The 13,855-nt window shown below is 43.1% G+C and overlaps 2 protein-coding genes across 9 annotated transcripts in view; both read right to left on the reverse strand.

The window, feature by feature from the left end:
• Nucleotides 1-1,267, reverse strand: part of LOC110984900 (filamin-A-like) — a 107,646-nt gene extending 106,379 nt beyond the window's left edge. For 2 of the 7 annotated variants that reach the window (XM_087136268.1, XM_087136267.1), the window contains exon 1: nucleotides 894-1,267. In XM_087136268.1, coding sequence (XP_086992394.1) covers nucleotides 894-952 — 59 coding nt within the window. In that variant the 5' untranslated portion in view covers nucleotides 953-1,267. The remainder of the gene's footprint in view (nucleotides 1-893) is intronic. The other 5 variants (XM_087136269.1, XM_087136270.1, XM_087136271.1 and 2 more) reach the window with 5 other exon arrangements.
• A 283-nt stretch (nucleotides 1,268-1,550) lies between these two features.
• LOC110984882 (uncharacterized) lies at nucleotides 1,551-8,448 on the reverse strand. Of its 2 annotated transcripts, none has more exons than XM_022245477.2 (6): nucleotides 8,090-8,448; nucleotides 6,242-7,386; nucleotides 5,665-5,866; nucleotides 4,969-5,190; nucleotides 3,752-3,891; nucleotides 1,551-3,561 (listed from the first exon to the last, which is right to left on the reverse strand). In XM_022245477.2, exons 1-6 carry the CDS (start codon nucleotides 8,142-8,144, stop codon nucleotides 3,343-3,345), a joined length of 1,983 nt encoding a protein of 660 aa, XP_022101169.1. In that variant the 5' UTR covers nucleotides 8,145-8,448; the 3' UTR covers nucleotides 1,551-3,342. The 2 variants fall into 2 exon arrangements, with proteins under 2 accessions (XP_022101169.1, XP_022101168.1); XM_022245476.2 differs by having other exon boundaries at nucleotides 1,551-3,588; nucleotides 8,090-8,444.
• Between the last annotated feature and the right edge of the window lie 5,407 nt (nucleotides 8,449-13,855).

Genomic DNA, 13,855 nt, shown 5'->3' on the forward strand with positions numbered 1-13,855 from the left:
AATGCGGGTGTAAGACATGATCCGATCTGATTTCTTCTGAAATTGAGGTAGAGAAAGCATTGAAAAAGAATTGAAATGAAACTGTTTCGGGGGGATGATCGATCTTTTCAATTAAACTTTACTCACTAATGTAATTTTAAATCGGAATAATCAGTAAATTTTCACTGTCACTTTTACAGAATAAAATTAGAGCTGATAGTGCAAAACATGCAAAACTATCTACAAGTGAAACTAGTTTTTGCCAACTTCAACAATTTCTCGAGAGAGGAAAGCAGTACAGAGACAACTAAAAACAAAAATCATACCCACGCCGTACAAAGATTGACGCCAATCCCACATGGCTGGGGACTGCATGAGGAGGCATAAAAATTAGGTACCCGCACAAAACCCTCATTTTGGCCCCGCGTCGCCCAAGGTCGGCTGCTGGGCTAGCGTGATACCTTTTGAACGATTCCGTCCTGTAAGAGCCTTTTCAGAAGATGCCCTTTCAGCCTGATCTTTAGGCTCGAACGCTTGCAAAAAAAATCAAGAATAGCCGCTGGAGTAGGGTATTCTGCAAATTGTGCCTGGCTACGGAGGGTTTTTGTTCACCTGTGCAGATATGTAGCAGTACGGCAGCAACTTCGTCATTCTGTTTTTATTCAACTCTGACGAAACACTTGTACCCCGCATCATTGTACTAACGGGAGAATGGCATGCTGATATATAGTGATTTACAGGACTGTGGTCAAAATGTGACACAAAATGTTGCATTACAAGTGAGCCTAATTTTAAGTGTATTTGTAATTGTAATTACAACCGCAAAAATGAAAATAAACTATTCACGGCAGCGAAAGCACAGTCATAGGCTATGAACCATTAGTAAAAGTTACTACCAAAGTTTGTTTACATACCTGATGGCACTCGGCTTGGGCGGAGTGGCTGAGCCTTTTGCTGTGGGTTTCCAGCTCATATCGAACTATGGACGCAGTATTCCAAGTATGAGATATTTCACAAGAAGGCGGCAGAGGGATCTGTCGTAAATCTTCAAAACTTTATTGTCACGAAGCAAATCTCGGTGCGCTGTGTGTTGGACTCGAGCGCAGATCCCAGAAAGTTACAGAATTGTAGGAACGATGGAGAAATCCACTTTTTTCAGGAAAAAAGACTGATTCCGTAGATCATGAAGCTAGAAGCACTAAATAACAAAGTGCAGGTGTTTTGCTGACTACCAGTCTTGGAGTTAAAAGCGACCAGTGGGCGGCCTAGTCGTGGCGAGTGCCCCGTTGAGAAAGGAGCAAGGGTCCGGTTTGATGTCTGTTCCTTTTGACAGCGAGTGTTCTTGTTGCCCACACAGGCCCGACGGGCGAAACAACTTATCAGGCCCATCCCACCACTGCCCATTATCCAATAGGATCTTTTCTCAAGGAGCGGAACGTGGAATACGTTTACGGTGTGGGTATTGTTTTTAAAGGAGCAAAGACCGGCCTTGGTTTCTTTCTAAACCTTCCTTTGATCACACGCGTGCATTACCTTGGCAAAAGGAATTCTACAAAGCTGAACCCAAAGACTTAAAATATGTATTTCTGTTTTATTCCAAAAAGGAATCACTCGACAAATGATGTTATTTTGAGGAAGGAAAACCCGGGTTTTACCAAGGCGTATCGTACTATAGTTTAATGCCTTCGCGCATGCGCGTTTTGTTCACCATTGATCGAAGGTGTATAAGAAAGATACCCCAAGATCACTACCTAATATGAATAAGCATGCATATTTAAATCAATCCAGAGAAGAATAGCCATTTGGCATGAACTGCGACACACGGGCTCACGACAGAGTGAGAGCTTTAAAGGGCAGCTGCATTCAGTATACACCTTCAAAATGCACCTTCTTGTCTCAGTTGAAGTTGAACTTATATTCACCTTTTGTTTCATTATTTCAAAGTGTATTTTACAGACTTTGTGGTTTTATGCAAAGGATATTTCCATTCCATATTCATAAGCAAAACTGTGACGTCATCCCACGAAGAAAGTCTCGATGCTGCATTTGGTTGGTGCACAAAAAAGCCCTACATTTTTGTAGATTTGCTGTCGATTGTTTATGTGCATAGCAATAAGCAAGCATCGATCTCTTTCTCAGAAATGTTTTCAGTGGGTAAATTCTGGGTTCACAATTTGAACAGAAAACCCATGCATTGAACTTTGTCTTCCCTGGATGACATTATAACAACAGCAACCCCAGTTATTCAGGAAAGCATGGATAATTTTAAGTGTTTCAAAAATGCACTTTCAATATTGAGAATGTAAGAGACTTTTCATACATTGAAGAAGAGCCTTCACTTTTAAGTATGGGATATTGCCAAAAGTGGCCTTAATTTGTACGTGATTGTTGTCACCTTGAAATCTAGTAATGAGTGTTTTGGTTTAACTACATGCACATGTACGTGTATCAATTGTGCTTTCTAATGTAGGGAGAAATACAGCTATTCAGAATGCATTACTCCAGATCTTGCGCCTTTCACTATGTGGGGGTGTGTTGGCACTGCGTATAAACCGTGAGCACAAGGGGAGAGACGTCTGAGGCAATGTACGCAGAACGCCAATGTTGCTTCAATAACATCGTGAAACTGACTTTCTCACTTTTAACTCCCACGGGTCCAGCACTGATGCATCGGAAACGCTTGTAGCACCGTACCTTTGCCCCACCATTTAGATGTCACCAGCACCAGTGTAATCTCTCTTATTCCTCCATGGCGAGACAGATGTTGGAGGGGGTAAAAAGTCGGCATGTTTTGTGTACTAGACGGCTCCTCTGAGGGAGTCATTACGCACTGATATTAAATGGGTGTGAATGAACAAGGAGATGTTAATGGCATAATTCTTTATATTAAAGTTAACTCCACTGGACTCAATTTTATGATGGGCTGTTTTGACAAAAAATTTCTTTGACAACTTTTTAAACACTAGGTGTGCTATCATTCCTTCCATTTTACAATTGATGTGGAAGATTGTTGATGTCTTACTAATGATTAGTGTAAAACAATTTAAAACGAGGCACATACGACAGTCAACTACAGATTGTGTAAACTGAATAGGAGATAATAGCAATATAGTAATAATTATTACAGTTTAATTTTCATTATCACCTATAAAGTGCCAAAACTGAGTAAATTAGTAAATAACTTGGTTGGCTCCAACTTCTTTATGTATGTCTACAAACAAGCTACGAAGTCTTCATAGCAGAAAATCTAGTGATGAGCGCTTTTGGTATACGGAAAAATAAACTTGGGGATGGAAAGCCACCAAGTATACCCCTTTAACCGCGTTTTCATCGGTTTTGAAATTGACGAGAGGTAAAAAGTTATTACTTATCCGCATTGCCCTCTTTCCTGGTCGTGATTAGGCTGCGCAGGGCTTGGAACTCCGTCATGGTCCTGTGGTGCGACTCTTCCAAGCTGCCGCCCAGGTCGTTCAGATGCTGCATTACTGTCTCCATGGAAACGGCGTCATCGTCTACCCTCTTCCCGCCGTCGTGATGACCCGGCCAAGTTGATCCGTCGTGTGGTGGCGCTTCACTAACTGACTGCAGAATAAGCGTGGTGCCAATTTGCTAATAATCCAGTGATAAAAGAAATATAGGTAGAAGTTAAGCAATATTATATTCTATAAGGATAATTATTTCACTCATTTGAGATTCTTTCTTAAGGTTTGCACAATGATACCTCGCAATATTACGCCCCACAAATCAAAAAAAAAAGTGAGATTGATATTACTTCTTCTCCTTGCTGGAGATCATCATCCTCTATCCCAAGGCTTCTCTTCAAGAGTTCGTGCATAATCTCCAATCGCCTGGCGACATCTGTCAGCATAATAGCCGTGTTGTCGGCAACAAAATCCTTCGCCCACCCGTCATCTGCGATCAAAGAAATATTAAACAATAATGCCGGTGGACCAACACGTGTGGTACCCCACGACGGTAACAATAACCGTGCTCCCGGCACTCACGCGAAATACCCTACACGTTTGTGCGCATTCAAATGAAAAAAAATGATGGAGTATAGTCCAAGGCGCGCGTGAACTGTTGCTCCTACGTTGTTGTTTTATTCGTCCCCGCACCCTTACAGGACGCTATGGGATAAGCTCATGCTCTTCTAATAACTTCGAGAAGGAATTACATAAAGTCATACAGATATTAATTCTTATTCCCTTAGATAAACATAAGCTACATTCTGCGCTCACGTCCGTGTCGTGACGCTTTCGGAAACTTTCGCAAGCGTTACTTTTCAAAGTCTACCCAATGAGGAGCCGAAAATAAGTCACGCAGTCCGAAGAAGTATTTTCCCAACCGAAGCTCCTTCTCAGATTGGTAGGGACAAGCAATACACTCGGTGTGTTCAATCACTGGGGCCAATTTCATAGAGCTGCTTAAGCATAAAATCTGCTTAAGCGGGAAAAAACTTTGCTCAATAAACAAAGGTTACCAGCTCAAACTGTATCTGATTGTCATGCTAACCAAAAACAGCTAAATACAATCCCAGAACGATATACATCACATGGAGTTTTGGCTGGTTACCTGATTTATCAAGTAAGGTTTTTTTGCGCTTAAGCAAATTTTGTGCTTAAGCAGCTCTATGAAATCGGCCACTGGTCTCTCGAATGAGCGATCAAACAGAGCTATCTTTTGATACTGCGCGACGTACCAATAACAGCTGACGGACAGAAAGACCGACAGTATGTGGATGACAACAGAGCTGTAGGCAATTATACCAGCAGACGTATACGTGTAATCAGTTGACATTAGGCCTACTCACCAGCAGTAAACAGATTTTTAAAAATTACAGTCTAAAGGTTTTGTACAAGGTTTTTATGTATAATTTCAAATCAAGAGGAAGTATATATTCTTTCTTATGCCTGGTTTGGCTTTTTATGGGAATCGAAATGATATTCTGAGCCAAACAACCTGTGCAAAAACGGACAACTTAATAGTCACCTTGTGTCTTTCTCTTTCTGATTTCCCTCCACTGCGTGAGCACCTCATAAAGTTCGTTGACCAAGCGTTTCCTCGTCCTAGCGCTCCTCATCATGATCGGGTGAAGAAAACGCCGCATACGGCGGCGAGGTGAGCTGTCGTGGCCGCTGCGCTTGAACCAGTACAGGCGCCAGGTAGCTTGAATGCAGCGAGCGGCACGCTGCTTTACCTGATCGGCAAAATCTACCAAAATGAAGCATCACAGACAGAGAAATGCACCATTTTGAGATTCGAATACGTGTATCGCATTGCATCTCAGTAGACCCTAGATAATGCAGACATTTCAGAAGCTCGCAATTAGTATTTGGCACTTCAAGCAAAGCTCCCCTACACAGCAAGGCACAATAGAAACAACAACAACAGCAACAACAAACAACAACAATAACGGGTAATTCTTCTAAATTTGTCAAAATTAACACATTTGAGTAATCTAGTTAGCTTTGGAGTGACACCCTGCATTTTAAGGAATGCAGGGGTAAGTGAAGCAAGTTCAGAGGACGCATTTGTACATACACTATACAATTTTTTTTTGACACAGCAACAGAAGTGTCCGGTAATAAAACTCTACCTACGATTACGAACATGTCTACGTCGTGAAATGTCTCTTAAGGTTGTTTTGCAGTCAGTACGGTTTGGCCGAGCTCATTCTCAACCCACCCTGCCGTTCCACGTAAGCCAGAATCCGCTTCTCCTGTTGTGACATCTGCAGTGTTTCGTGGGTCACGGTAATCAGCAGCGCCATTAGGAATATGCCAAACACGGACGACATACCAACAAAGGCCCTTGCCATAACTGAATCTGGAACCACATCACCGAAGCCAAGAGTCGTCATGGTAACCACTTGCATCCAAATCACATCCTTTCAAAAGAATAAAAAGAAGGGTAAGTATATAGCTAAATATCTCCGTTTCCGCTGCACCCATTTCGTTGTACATTCCAGTCCATGGAAGTATCAAGTTACCACTTTTCTTTGATAAAAATAGTGTAATGATCGGTCAGCGATGTAAGATTTATAAGGCACTATATAAAGTATTGTTTTCTGTGATGAGTTTTATTCTCAAACGTCGCGATTTAACATTTGTGCAACTGAAGTTTCTGATCAACAATTTCATGCAGTTACATTATTTTTATCTGATCTGCCTAATAGTCGCAACAGGAGTTGCATAGTTTTGAGGGGTTCTGTAAACAGTCACCATTTTCAGCGGAATTAAGTTTACTGCATCCTTCTCCTTACGAGTAAAGGGTTGTAATGCGAAGGACTGAAGCGTCTGTCGATCGAGAACACGAGGTACCCGACTCCGAACAGGTTGAGACAGTAGCATATCCCGACCATACGGAAGGGCCATTTGAGGAAGAACGTCTTGACCAGGAACCCGGCCCCTAGTTCCGTCTGCAGCACCGATGCAAGGAACCGTGTAGACTTGCTGAAAGCCATGTGGTTATGTTCCCTCATGTAGCGAAAGACAAGGTAGAGCCGCAGGAAGGAGGTGAGCTGCAGTTCGTTGGGTAAGAAAACCTCGGTCAGGGGAGGCACGTGGAAAATGCACAGGACGATCTCGGCCAGGAAACGCCAGCGCTCCGGACAGGTGAAGACCGTGGCGCCCAGGGGGAGGTGGTGCTTAATGATGAGGAAGCGGCAGTGCTGGTGGAAGTACAAGTACAAGAGAACGCAGGTCAGGACGGACAGCAGAGATATTCCGGCCTTGAGGCAGATCGCTAAAGCGCCAGCTTCGTTGGAAACCGGATAGAAAAAGGCTGTTGAATTGGAGGTGTTTGCGTTCACGCCGTGTGAGTAGCTGTATTCAAGATCTGTGATGCCTAGTATTACTGCGAGGATCGAAGCAGCGCACAGGAAAGTCGACAATTTCTGGAGACGGAGCTTCAGTTCCGTCTTTGCTGCCTCGATGTTGCGAAACTCAAGGAGCTGGTGTTGGAACACCGTCATTCGTCTCTCCTGCAACCTCTCCTTGGAGCCTTTGGGCCATAAGACGTCTTCCGAGGCCCTGGACTCCTCCAGGAGATGGTCTATCCTCTCGTCTATTTCTCTTTTAGAGTCGGCCGCGGCTTGTGGGTTCATGGCGGCCGAGAAGAGCGGTTGTGGTTCGGTGTTCCGGATGCTGGTGATGCTGAATACTGGCGGTGGCCGGTCGGCCAGGGAGATGGTCCTGGATCGGGTTTTTCCCGTGCCCTGACACTTCATTTGATCCATCCGGCACAATTCTTCGTGAATGCTGCCACGGTGCATCGTGTGATTGTCTTCCACGTCAAGGAAGCGGACGCTCTTTTGGCGAGCGGCGTTCGGGACGGAGGCTGTTTTTTCATGTGTTTCCTCGTTGCTCGAGTCATCGTTCGTTTCATCGTCTGCAATGTCAGCGCTATCTAAAAAAAGATAGGCAGGAAAACCGTAGCCGTTTACTTGAGGTTATATATTTTTTTAAATCAGGCCATGAAGACACCAGTAACTTAGCAAAATTCACAGTCGATTTGGAAATTCTTTGCATAAATTTATATTCATCGCCCCGGTTCTGCGGTCATAACTCATTTGTCGTACTGATTGTGCTTATTGCGTCCGATCTGCTGCTGTTAAATTTTCCAGCCTACATTTAATATGCACTGCCACTTTTGGCTAGCCTATGCCACACCAGCTCAGATCACCTTAGCCTACAAATCATAATTATGCCTACCATCCGCCACTCTTAATGAACGGAACATAACAGCTTGTGGGCATGTCATAATGTAAGAAAGAGTGGAAGCCAACCTGGGCTAGCTTTCCCACTCCATAATACGACAGGCCTATTTAATAACTAACTCATAGAGCCAGGTATTGCGACCTTTTACATACGCGGCGTTTCTCATCTCTCCACCGCGAATTTTGTTCACAAGACGGCAGGTCTTGGTGTAGGCCCTTATTTTCATAATTTTTTTGGTTGGGAGAAAGAAGGAGGAAGCTGTCTCGCTGTGGAAAAATTACATGCTCGAGCTTATGAGGAGTTAGGCTACTTATAAAACTTAAAACTGCTGCCAATGGATAATACAAAATAACAACATTTTAGCTTACTCCACCTAAGAAGAATGAACCTACCCTGACTTGGAGCTTCTTTCACAAGTATAATCCGAGGATTGTTCACAGATGTCATTTCATATTCCAGTCGATATTTCCAAAAATCAGTAGGCCTAAAATTATTTGACTAGGGCCTAGGACTACAACAATAGTGGACCACGGATTTGTAAATCACGGGATTCCGCTCAAAATAACAATGCGCTAAAGCATACTGGATCACTGACGGTTTCTTCAAAAGGGCTCACAGTTCACTGTTGTCACTCCAGAGACGATGATTGACGAATTCCGTTATTTATTTTCCATAGGCCACAAAAACACTTTATGCCGCTCACTCATGTCGCTGCTTGAATATCAAAACACACGTTAAGCACGACAGAAAGAGTTACGTTTGAACAGGCGCGCGCTGCCTTTCCATTTTGAAACACGCGCGCGCACCCGCTCCAACACACACGTGCACGTGTGGGTAGGCATTCAACGCTCTCAGGGGACAAGAGTTCTTTTATTAGGGAAATTTAAATCGAGTTGTGGGAACATTTCTGAGTCTCCACAACGTATTCGGTCCCCACAAAATAGGTGAAATGTCGAGTGTATGTCCCCACAACTTCGGTGCGGGAGGAGGTGTGCTTTCTTATATTTGGCCATGACGATGGGCTGGCGTAGATTCTAGGCATGCCGGGAATAATAGTCTTTTGCCCTTTAAATTAATTGTTGACCATCTTTCTTAAGCTATTTTGACTTTTACTCAGTGTTCATGAAACGTGCCAAGTTTAGGAAGACACTCGACGTCTCGATTAGCATGCTCTGATCCTCTTCGAGAAACTGCCAGATATGAAAGCTGTAGGCCTAATAAGGACATACACAGATGGTCGGTGATGCGAGTGAAGTGTTGGGACGACTGGAGCCGGGGACCCGTCAATGACCAAGATCCAGATGTGAAATAATTAGGCCTCGTGTTATTGTTCAGATATTAAGCTCTATTCATATGAGTGCTCAATAAAAATTATGTCCACACCTGCCCTTCTTATCGCCCTTAAAAGGCGCATCCATCAAATCGCCAGATTTCTGCGCGCGAGCTCATTAATATTTTGTGATCCACAGTAAGAGGTGCCGTAATCGGAACTAATCGTAAATATATTTCTCAAATAAATTTGGGACCTTTGGCTTCCAACTCAGTTTGAAAGTCTGCATCACGGACGTCACACCATACCGGCGCACGCACGTCTCATATGTTGCGCAAGGGGAAATTAGTCCGTCTGAAGCATTTACTGCTCCAATTTCTCTCTCTTTTTTAAGGGGAAATTGATGAGAAATTGTTCGGACTTGCACAGCCTTTCTTCCTCTAGTTGACGCTACTCAAGCTCTGATGTGACTTGAGGCATTGTGACCAAAGTTATATTAATGCTGTGATGAGCTTCAGCCACCCAGCTCATTTCTGGGCAGCATGGACGGCCTTGTTGTGTTGAAGGCCGATGGTGTGAAGGTCGTCTTTGACTTGGGCGATGTGGTTGCGGCGAAGGCTGCTTCCTTGGCGAAAGGGTTCTGATGGTTGGTTATATAGGTCCAAGAAGATAGCCAAAGGCACCTCCGGTCTTTGAAAGGCATGGCTGATTAGACGAAGACGGCTTTTTAGCAGGGTGGTGGTGGCAGCTGTTACCAGTGTGCGAGCGGCGTTCAGGTCGATTGAAGACAGCCGAAGCGAAGCGTCAAGACGCCTGTCCATGGTTTCAGTGATCGCCAGGGTGTCGTAGCTTTAGAGCAGAACTGTCTCGACTGTTGATTTAAAGAGCTGCATTTCGACACTGTCGCAAGCTGCTCCGTCCCAAACAGATGTAAGTTTTTGGGCTGCGATCCAGGCCAACTGTCGACGCCGTTGAATGGCGCTTCGACTATCTGGCTCGTTGCAACCAAGATCCTGGCAGGCCGCAGGGGCGAGGTTGGTTGTTGTGCGGATGATAGAATGTGGAGTGTCTCTGACGTGCATGACCTTTGCCGTGCTGGCATTGAGTCGTAGACTCATGTACTTTGGCTGATGCTGTCTCAAAACGGTGTACATGTGGTTGGCATTGTGCTGCCTCTATCATCGGACCTGGCGCAGCATCGTCGGCATATGCCAGTACGGTGACACTATAATCGCGTCGACGAAGGTCGTGGGTGTGCCGTAAAATGACAGAATTTCTCTGCAGCTCCAGCGCAGCTAGAGTACCTTTCAGTCGTAAGTTTCAATTTTTTTGTACAAAAATCATACCAATCAGAATAGGCCTAACTTACAGTGACCGATGTGAAAGTGATTTTAAATACATTTACTATACTTGGCATATAGTGGGTGTTTTATTCATTGGTTTTGATAAAACAACTAGTTGTCCAAGCAAACTGTATAAGCCTATGGTCGGTTTCCTGTCAAATTTCGGAACCTACCGTGCGTCGTCATTATTAGAAGGATCTTTTTATTGGAAACTATTCAGTTTAGGTATTTGCCCTCATTTTTTCATTGACATTGTTTGTTTTGATTATTTATCTTTATGTTTAGAACTTCAAGAAACAAACACTTGAGGACTGAGACGTATTCACTCGGCAAAGACAAATAATTTGTGGAAGCCGTGATTGCATGTTCGCAACACTGGCTACAAGGGTGCGTCCATGCATGATGAGGCCGTGTCAGGAGCAGTTGAAATAGGGTTTTGTTGAATTGGTTAATCTGTCATTAAGATAATGGGTATTGTTGCTAATTTGAAACAACCTTTGGGGAAAGTTGTTTGATTTTGATTTTCATGATCAATCTTCTAAGCACGAGCGTGGAGGATCAACTAAAATCAAAGTGATGTTGCCGATGCATAATGTCCTAAATTTTGCCCACGTGTGAGATTGTTAGCTTGTTTGGTCTATTATGCCAATCAGTGTCCATACTCATTTAGGTTGTAGGCATACATAACTTTTTAAGTAAAACACTCCTCTGCTTTTACTCTCTCGGAATTGTGTTATTGTTTCAGTATATTGTCAACTCTGGAAACACCCGTTTTTTTATCATGTTACAGTTAGTTTGCGAAGACATAATTTAAATATGTGGAGAGGTTTTCTCTAATTTATCAAATTCAAAGGTGTTTATTTTATAGACATGCGGTCTGTAATAAATTGAGAAAAAACCTTGTTCCCGATCGATACAATGTGCCTTTTGTATATACATGTCAGGGTCTATCAACATGTATTGTTCTTTACGTCATGCAGTTTTGCTTTTCGTCCCTTTTAAGAAAGAAAAAATGACTTAAAAACAACCATACTCCACAATGAATTTCCTCTATTTTTCAACCTTATTCTACATTTTTTTAAAAAGAACTCTTACCAATAATTTGTAAACTCTAAACCAACTACGAAGATTGCACTTATTCCCTGAGTAAACTCATTTAACTGAATTTTTATGAAATATTTATCTGCAGGAAATAGGCTTACTTTCATTCATACAGTTCTGAATTTCAGGAATAATACAATTAGAAAACAGCCCAACGGACATTACGACTATTACGAACTCATTTGTGTCTGCAATATATCTGTCAAAATTCAAACAAACCCCCTTTCTTTTCGTCCCATCCCTTTAACATCTTTGTTAAAGAATATTTCTGAGATAAGACATTTGAGATTGATTTATACGACATCCGAACATACCCCTATGTTATAAAATGCGAATGCTCCAATTCCCACAAACCCTCACCGCCAGCTGTCTGATTTCCGAATCCTCACCATGCGTAAGCGCACGCGTTCCTATCCAGTCTTTATGATGGAGATCAATGTTGCTATCGACTATCGTGGTATTCGAGGAAGGGAGGATATGTTTTCGAGGTTAAAAAATGAAATTCGAAAGAGAACTGATCTTGTTGGCCATAATTTCGAATCATGGGTTGTTTGATTGTTTTTAATGGGCGTAATGCAACAAGGCACCGTGCACAGGACGCCTGAAACAAACTATCGGACCGCGGACTGTACACAGGACACTGTGACGGCCCTGGACGGACATCGCCATTCGTCAATATTGACACCAATGTTATCCACCAAATTCACAACTCCCTCTCTGGTCGCGAATATAGAGCCTGGAAGTTGACTCCTGATGGTGCGTTTCTGGATCCCTTGGAGAGAAAAAATAACTTGCAATTATTTTAGAATTTGTAAACTTTTTTTCGTTCTGTTACTTCTTAAAAACTCTACTCTTAAAAAGGCCTTTTTCAAAAATAATTGCTATCATATCAATTAATGGAAATTGAAAAATGACCTGACCTAAAAGAGAAATATCCTGCCAAAAATTGATCTCTCACTTCCGAAACGTTAATATTGACGGGAATATTTGCGACCAGAGAGCGAGTAGTGAATTTTGGTCGTGAATATTGATGGCAATATTGACGATCGGCGATGTCCCTCCAAGGCCACCATATAGACTCAGAGTTTGGGCGACTTGTTCTCGTATGCTCACGAACAGCTCGATTTGTTGTTTTGAGGTACATTCCACCAAATTGTTGTATTTCTGCGCGCGAGGGCATTAATATATTGTGATCCCACTGGGCCCAAATTGCTGCCCTGTTTTGGATAGAGGCGGGCGGCTATACATTCAGAGCTGAATGCAAAGTCTTACTGCCATTTTGGGGTATCTTCGGGGAAAGGCAAAAAAAATTCGTGGCTAACCCCCATAAAGTTGAAAGGAAAGGTGATCTTCTGGCCACAATCTTGAATTTTATCAGTGGAAATCGGAGGCCAACATCTTCCCGAGAGTCAACAGGCGGCGATTTTTCTGTCCGATTTTGCACTGTTTTCTCTGAGCGCATATTTGGTGTAGTGCAACCTTTGAGTGGGTCGGCCACTCGGGACGACGGGAACGTACAACCAGTTATCGGTTAAGTTAGCGGCAAGAAACATGCAACATGGCGGCGTCCATGTACGTTCTTGGAGTGTTAATGTGTGGAACCAGGCTGAATTCTGTTCTATTTAAAAAGGAACATTTATTTCTGAGATATGGAAAATTATTAATGCTAAGTTTACAAAACTCCTCATTTTCTCCGGCTTTTTTAAGCCATCTTGCTATTTTGGGGGGCTCTTCGAAAATTAAATCTCACGAATTTTCCCGTATGTTCCTGTAAAAACCTGACGAGGAGGTGGTATGTGATCCTGCTCCGAGAACAGTGTTCTCGAGTTGCTTCCCGCTGATCGAGCACAAGAACAAGAAAAACCCGTGCAAGATTGCCTGTGGGCCACCCGAACTCGACCTTTAGGGGTGCACCCTCGTAATTAGGCCAGAAATATGTCCGCCGAGCTCACTAATAAAAGTTATAAACCTCAAAATATTCTATATTAGAGGATCCTGAGAGCCATGGAACTGGGGAATTGAAGAAATATGAGACTGGACCTCTGGGCCAGACTCAAGGCTTCCAATTCTGAGCAATTTGGATGCAATCGGGTTTGAAAGTGGCACTATTTGAGCCATTTTGCCGAGGGAGGGTTTTTCAAAATGGCTACTTTTCTGGGCGGGGACATTCTCTGCATTTTAGGGGTGGTCTGCTTCTGGTGAAAATTTCTCAAAAATTCATTGGTCAACCCCCCGAAAATTGAAAGGAAAATGAAAGAGGACATGTGGAACATCATTTTTCTGTGCAGCCTGAACACCTGTGAGAGTTGTGAGTATTTTTAAAATATTTGTGATGTATGGGGATATATCACTGTTGTCTATGGGAATTTACATGTAGTGGTGCACCCTCCTTAGAGGGTGATAAATTTAACAGCGCCCTCTGTTGGCGGAAGTTTTGTTAATAA

The sequence above is a fragment of the Acanthaster planci genome, linkage group LG04 (assembly GCF_054643075.1).
Source record: "Acanthaster planci isolate LZ-2023a linkage group LG04, COTS_SCS, whole genome shotgun sequence".
NCBI classification, from domain to species: Eukaryota; Metazoa; Echinodermata; class Asteroidea; order Valvatida; family Acanthasteridae; genus Acanthaster; species Acanthaster planci.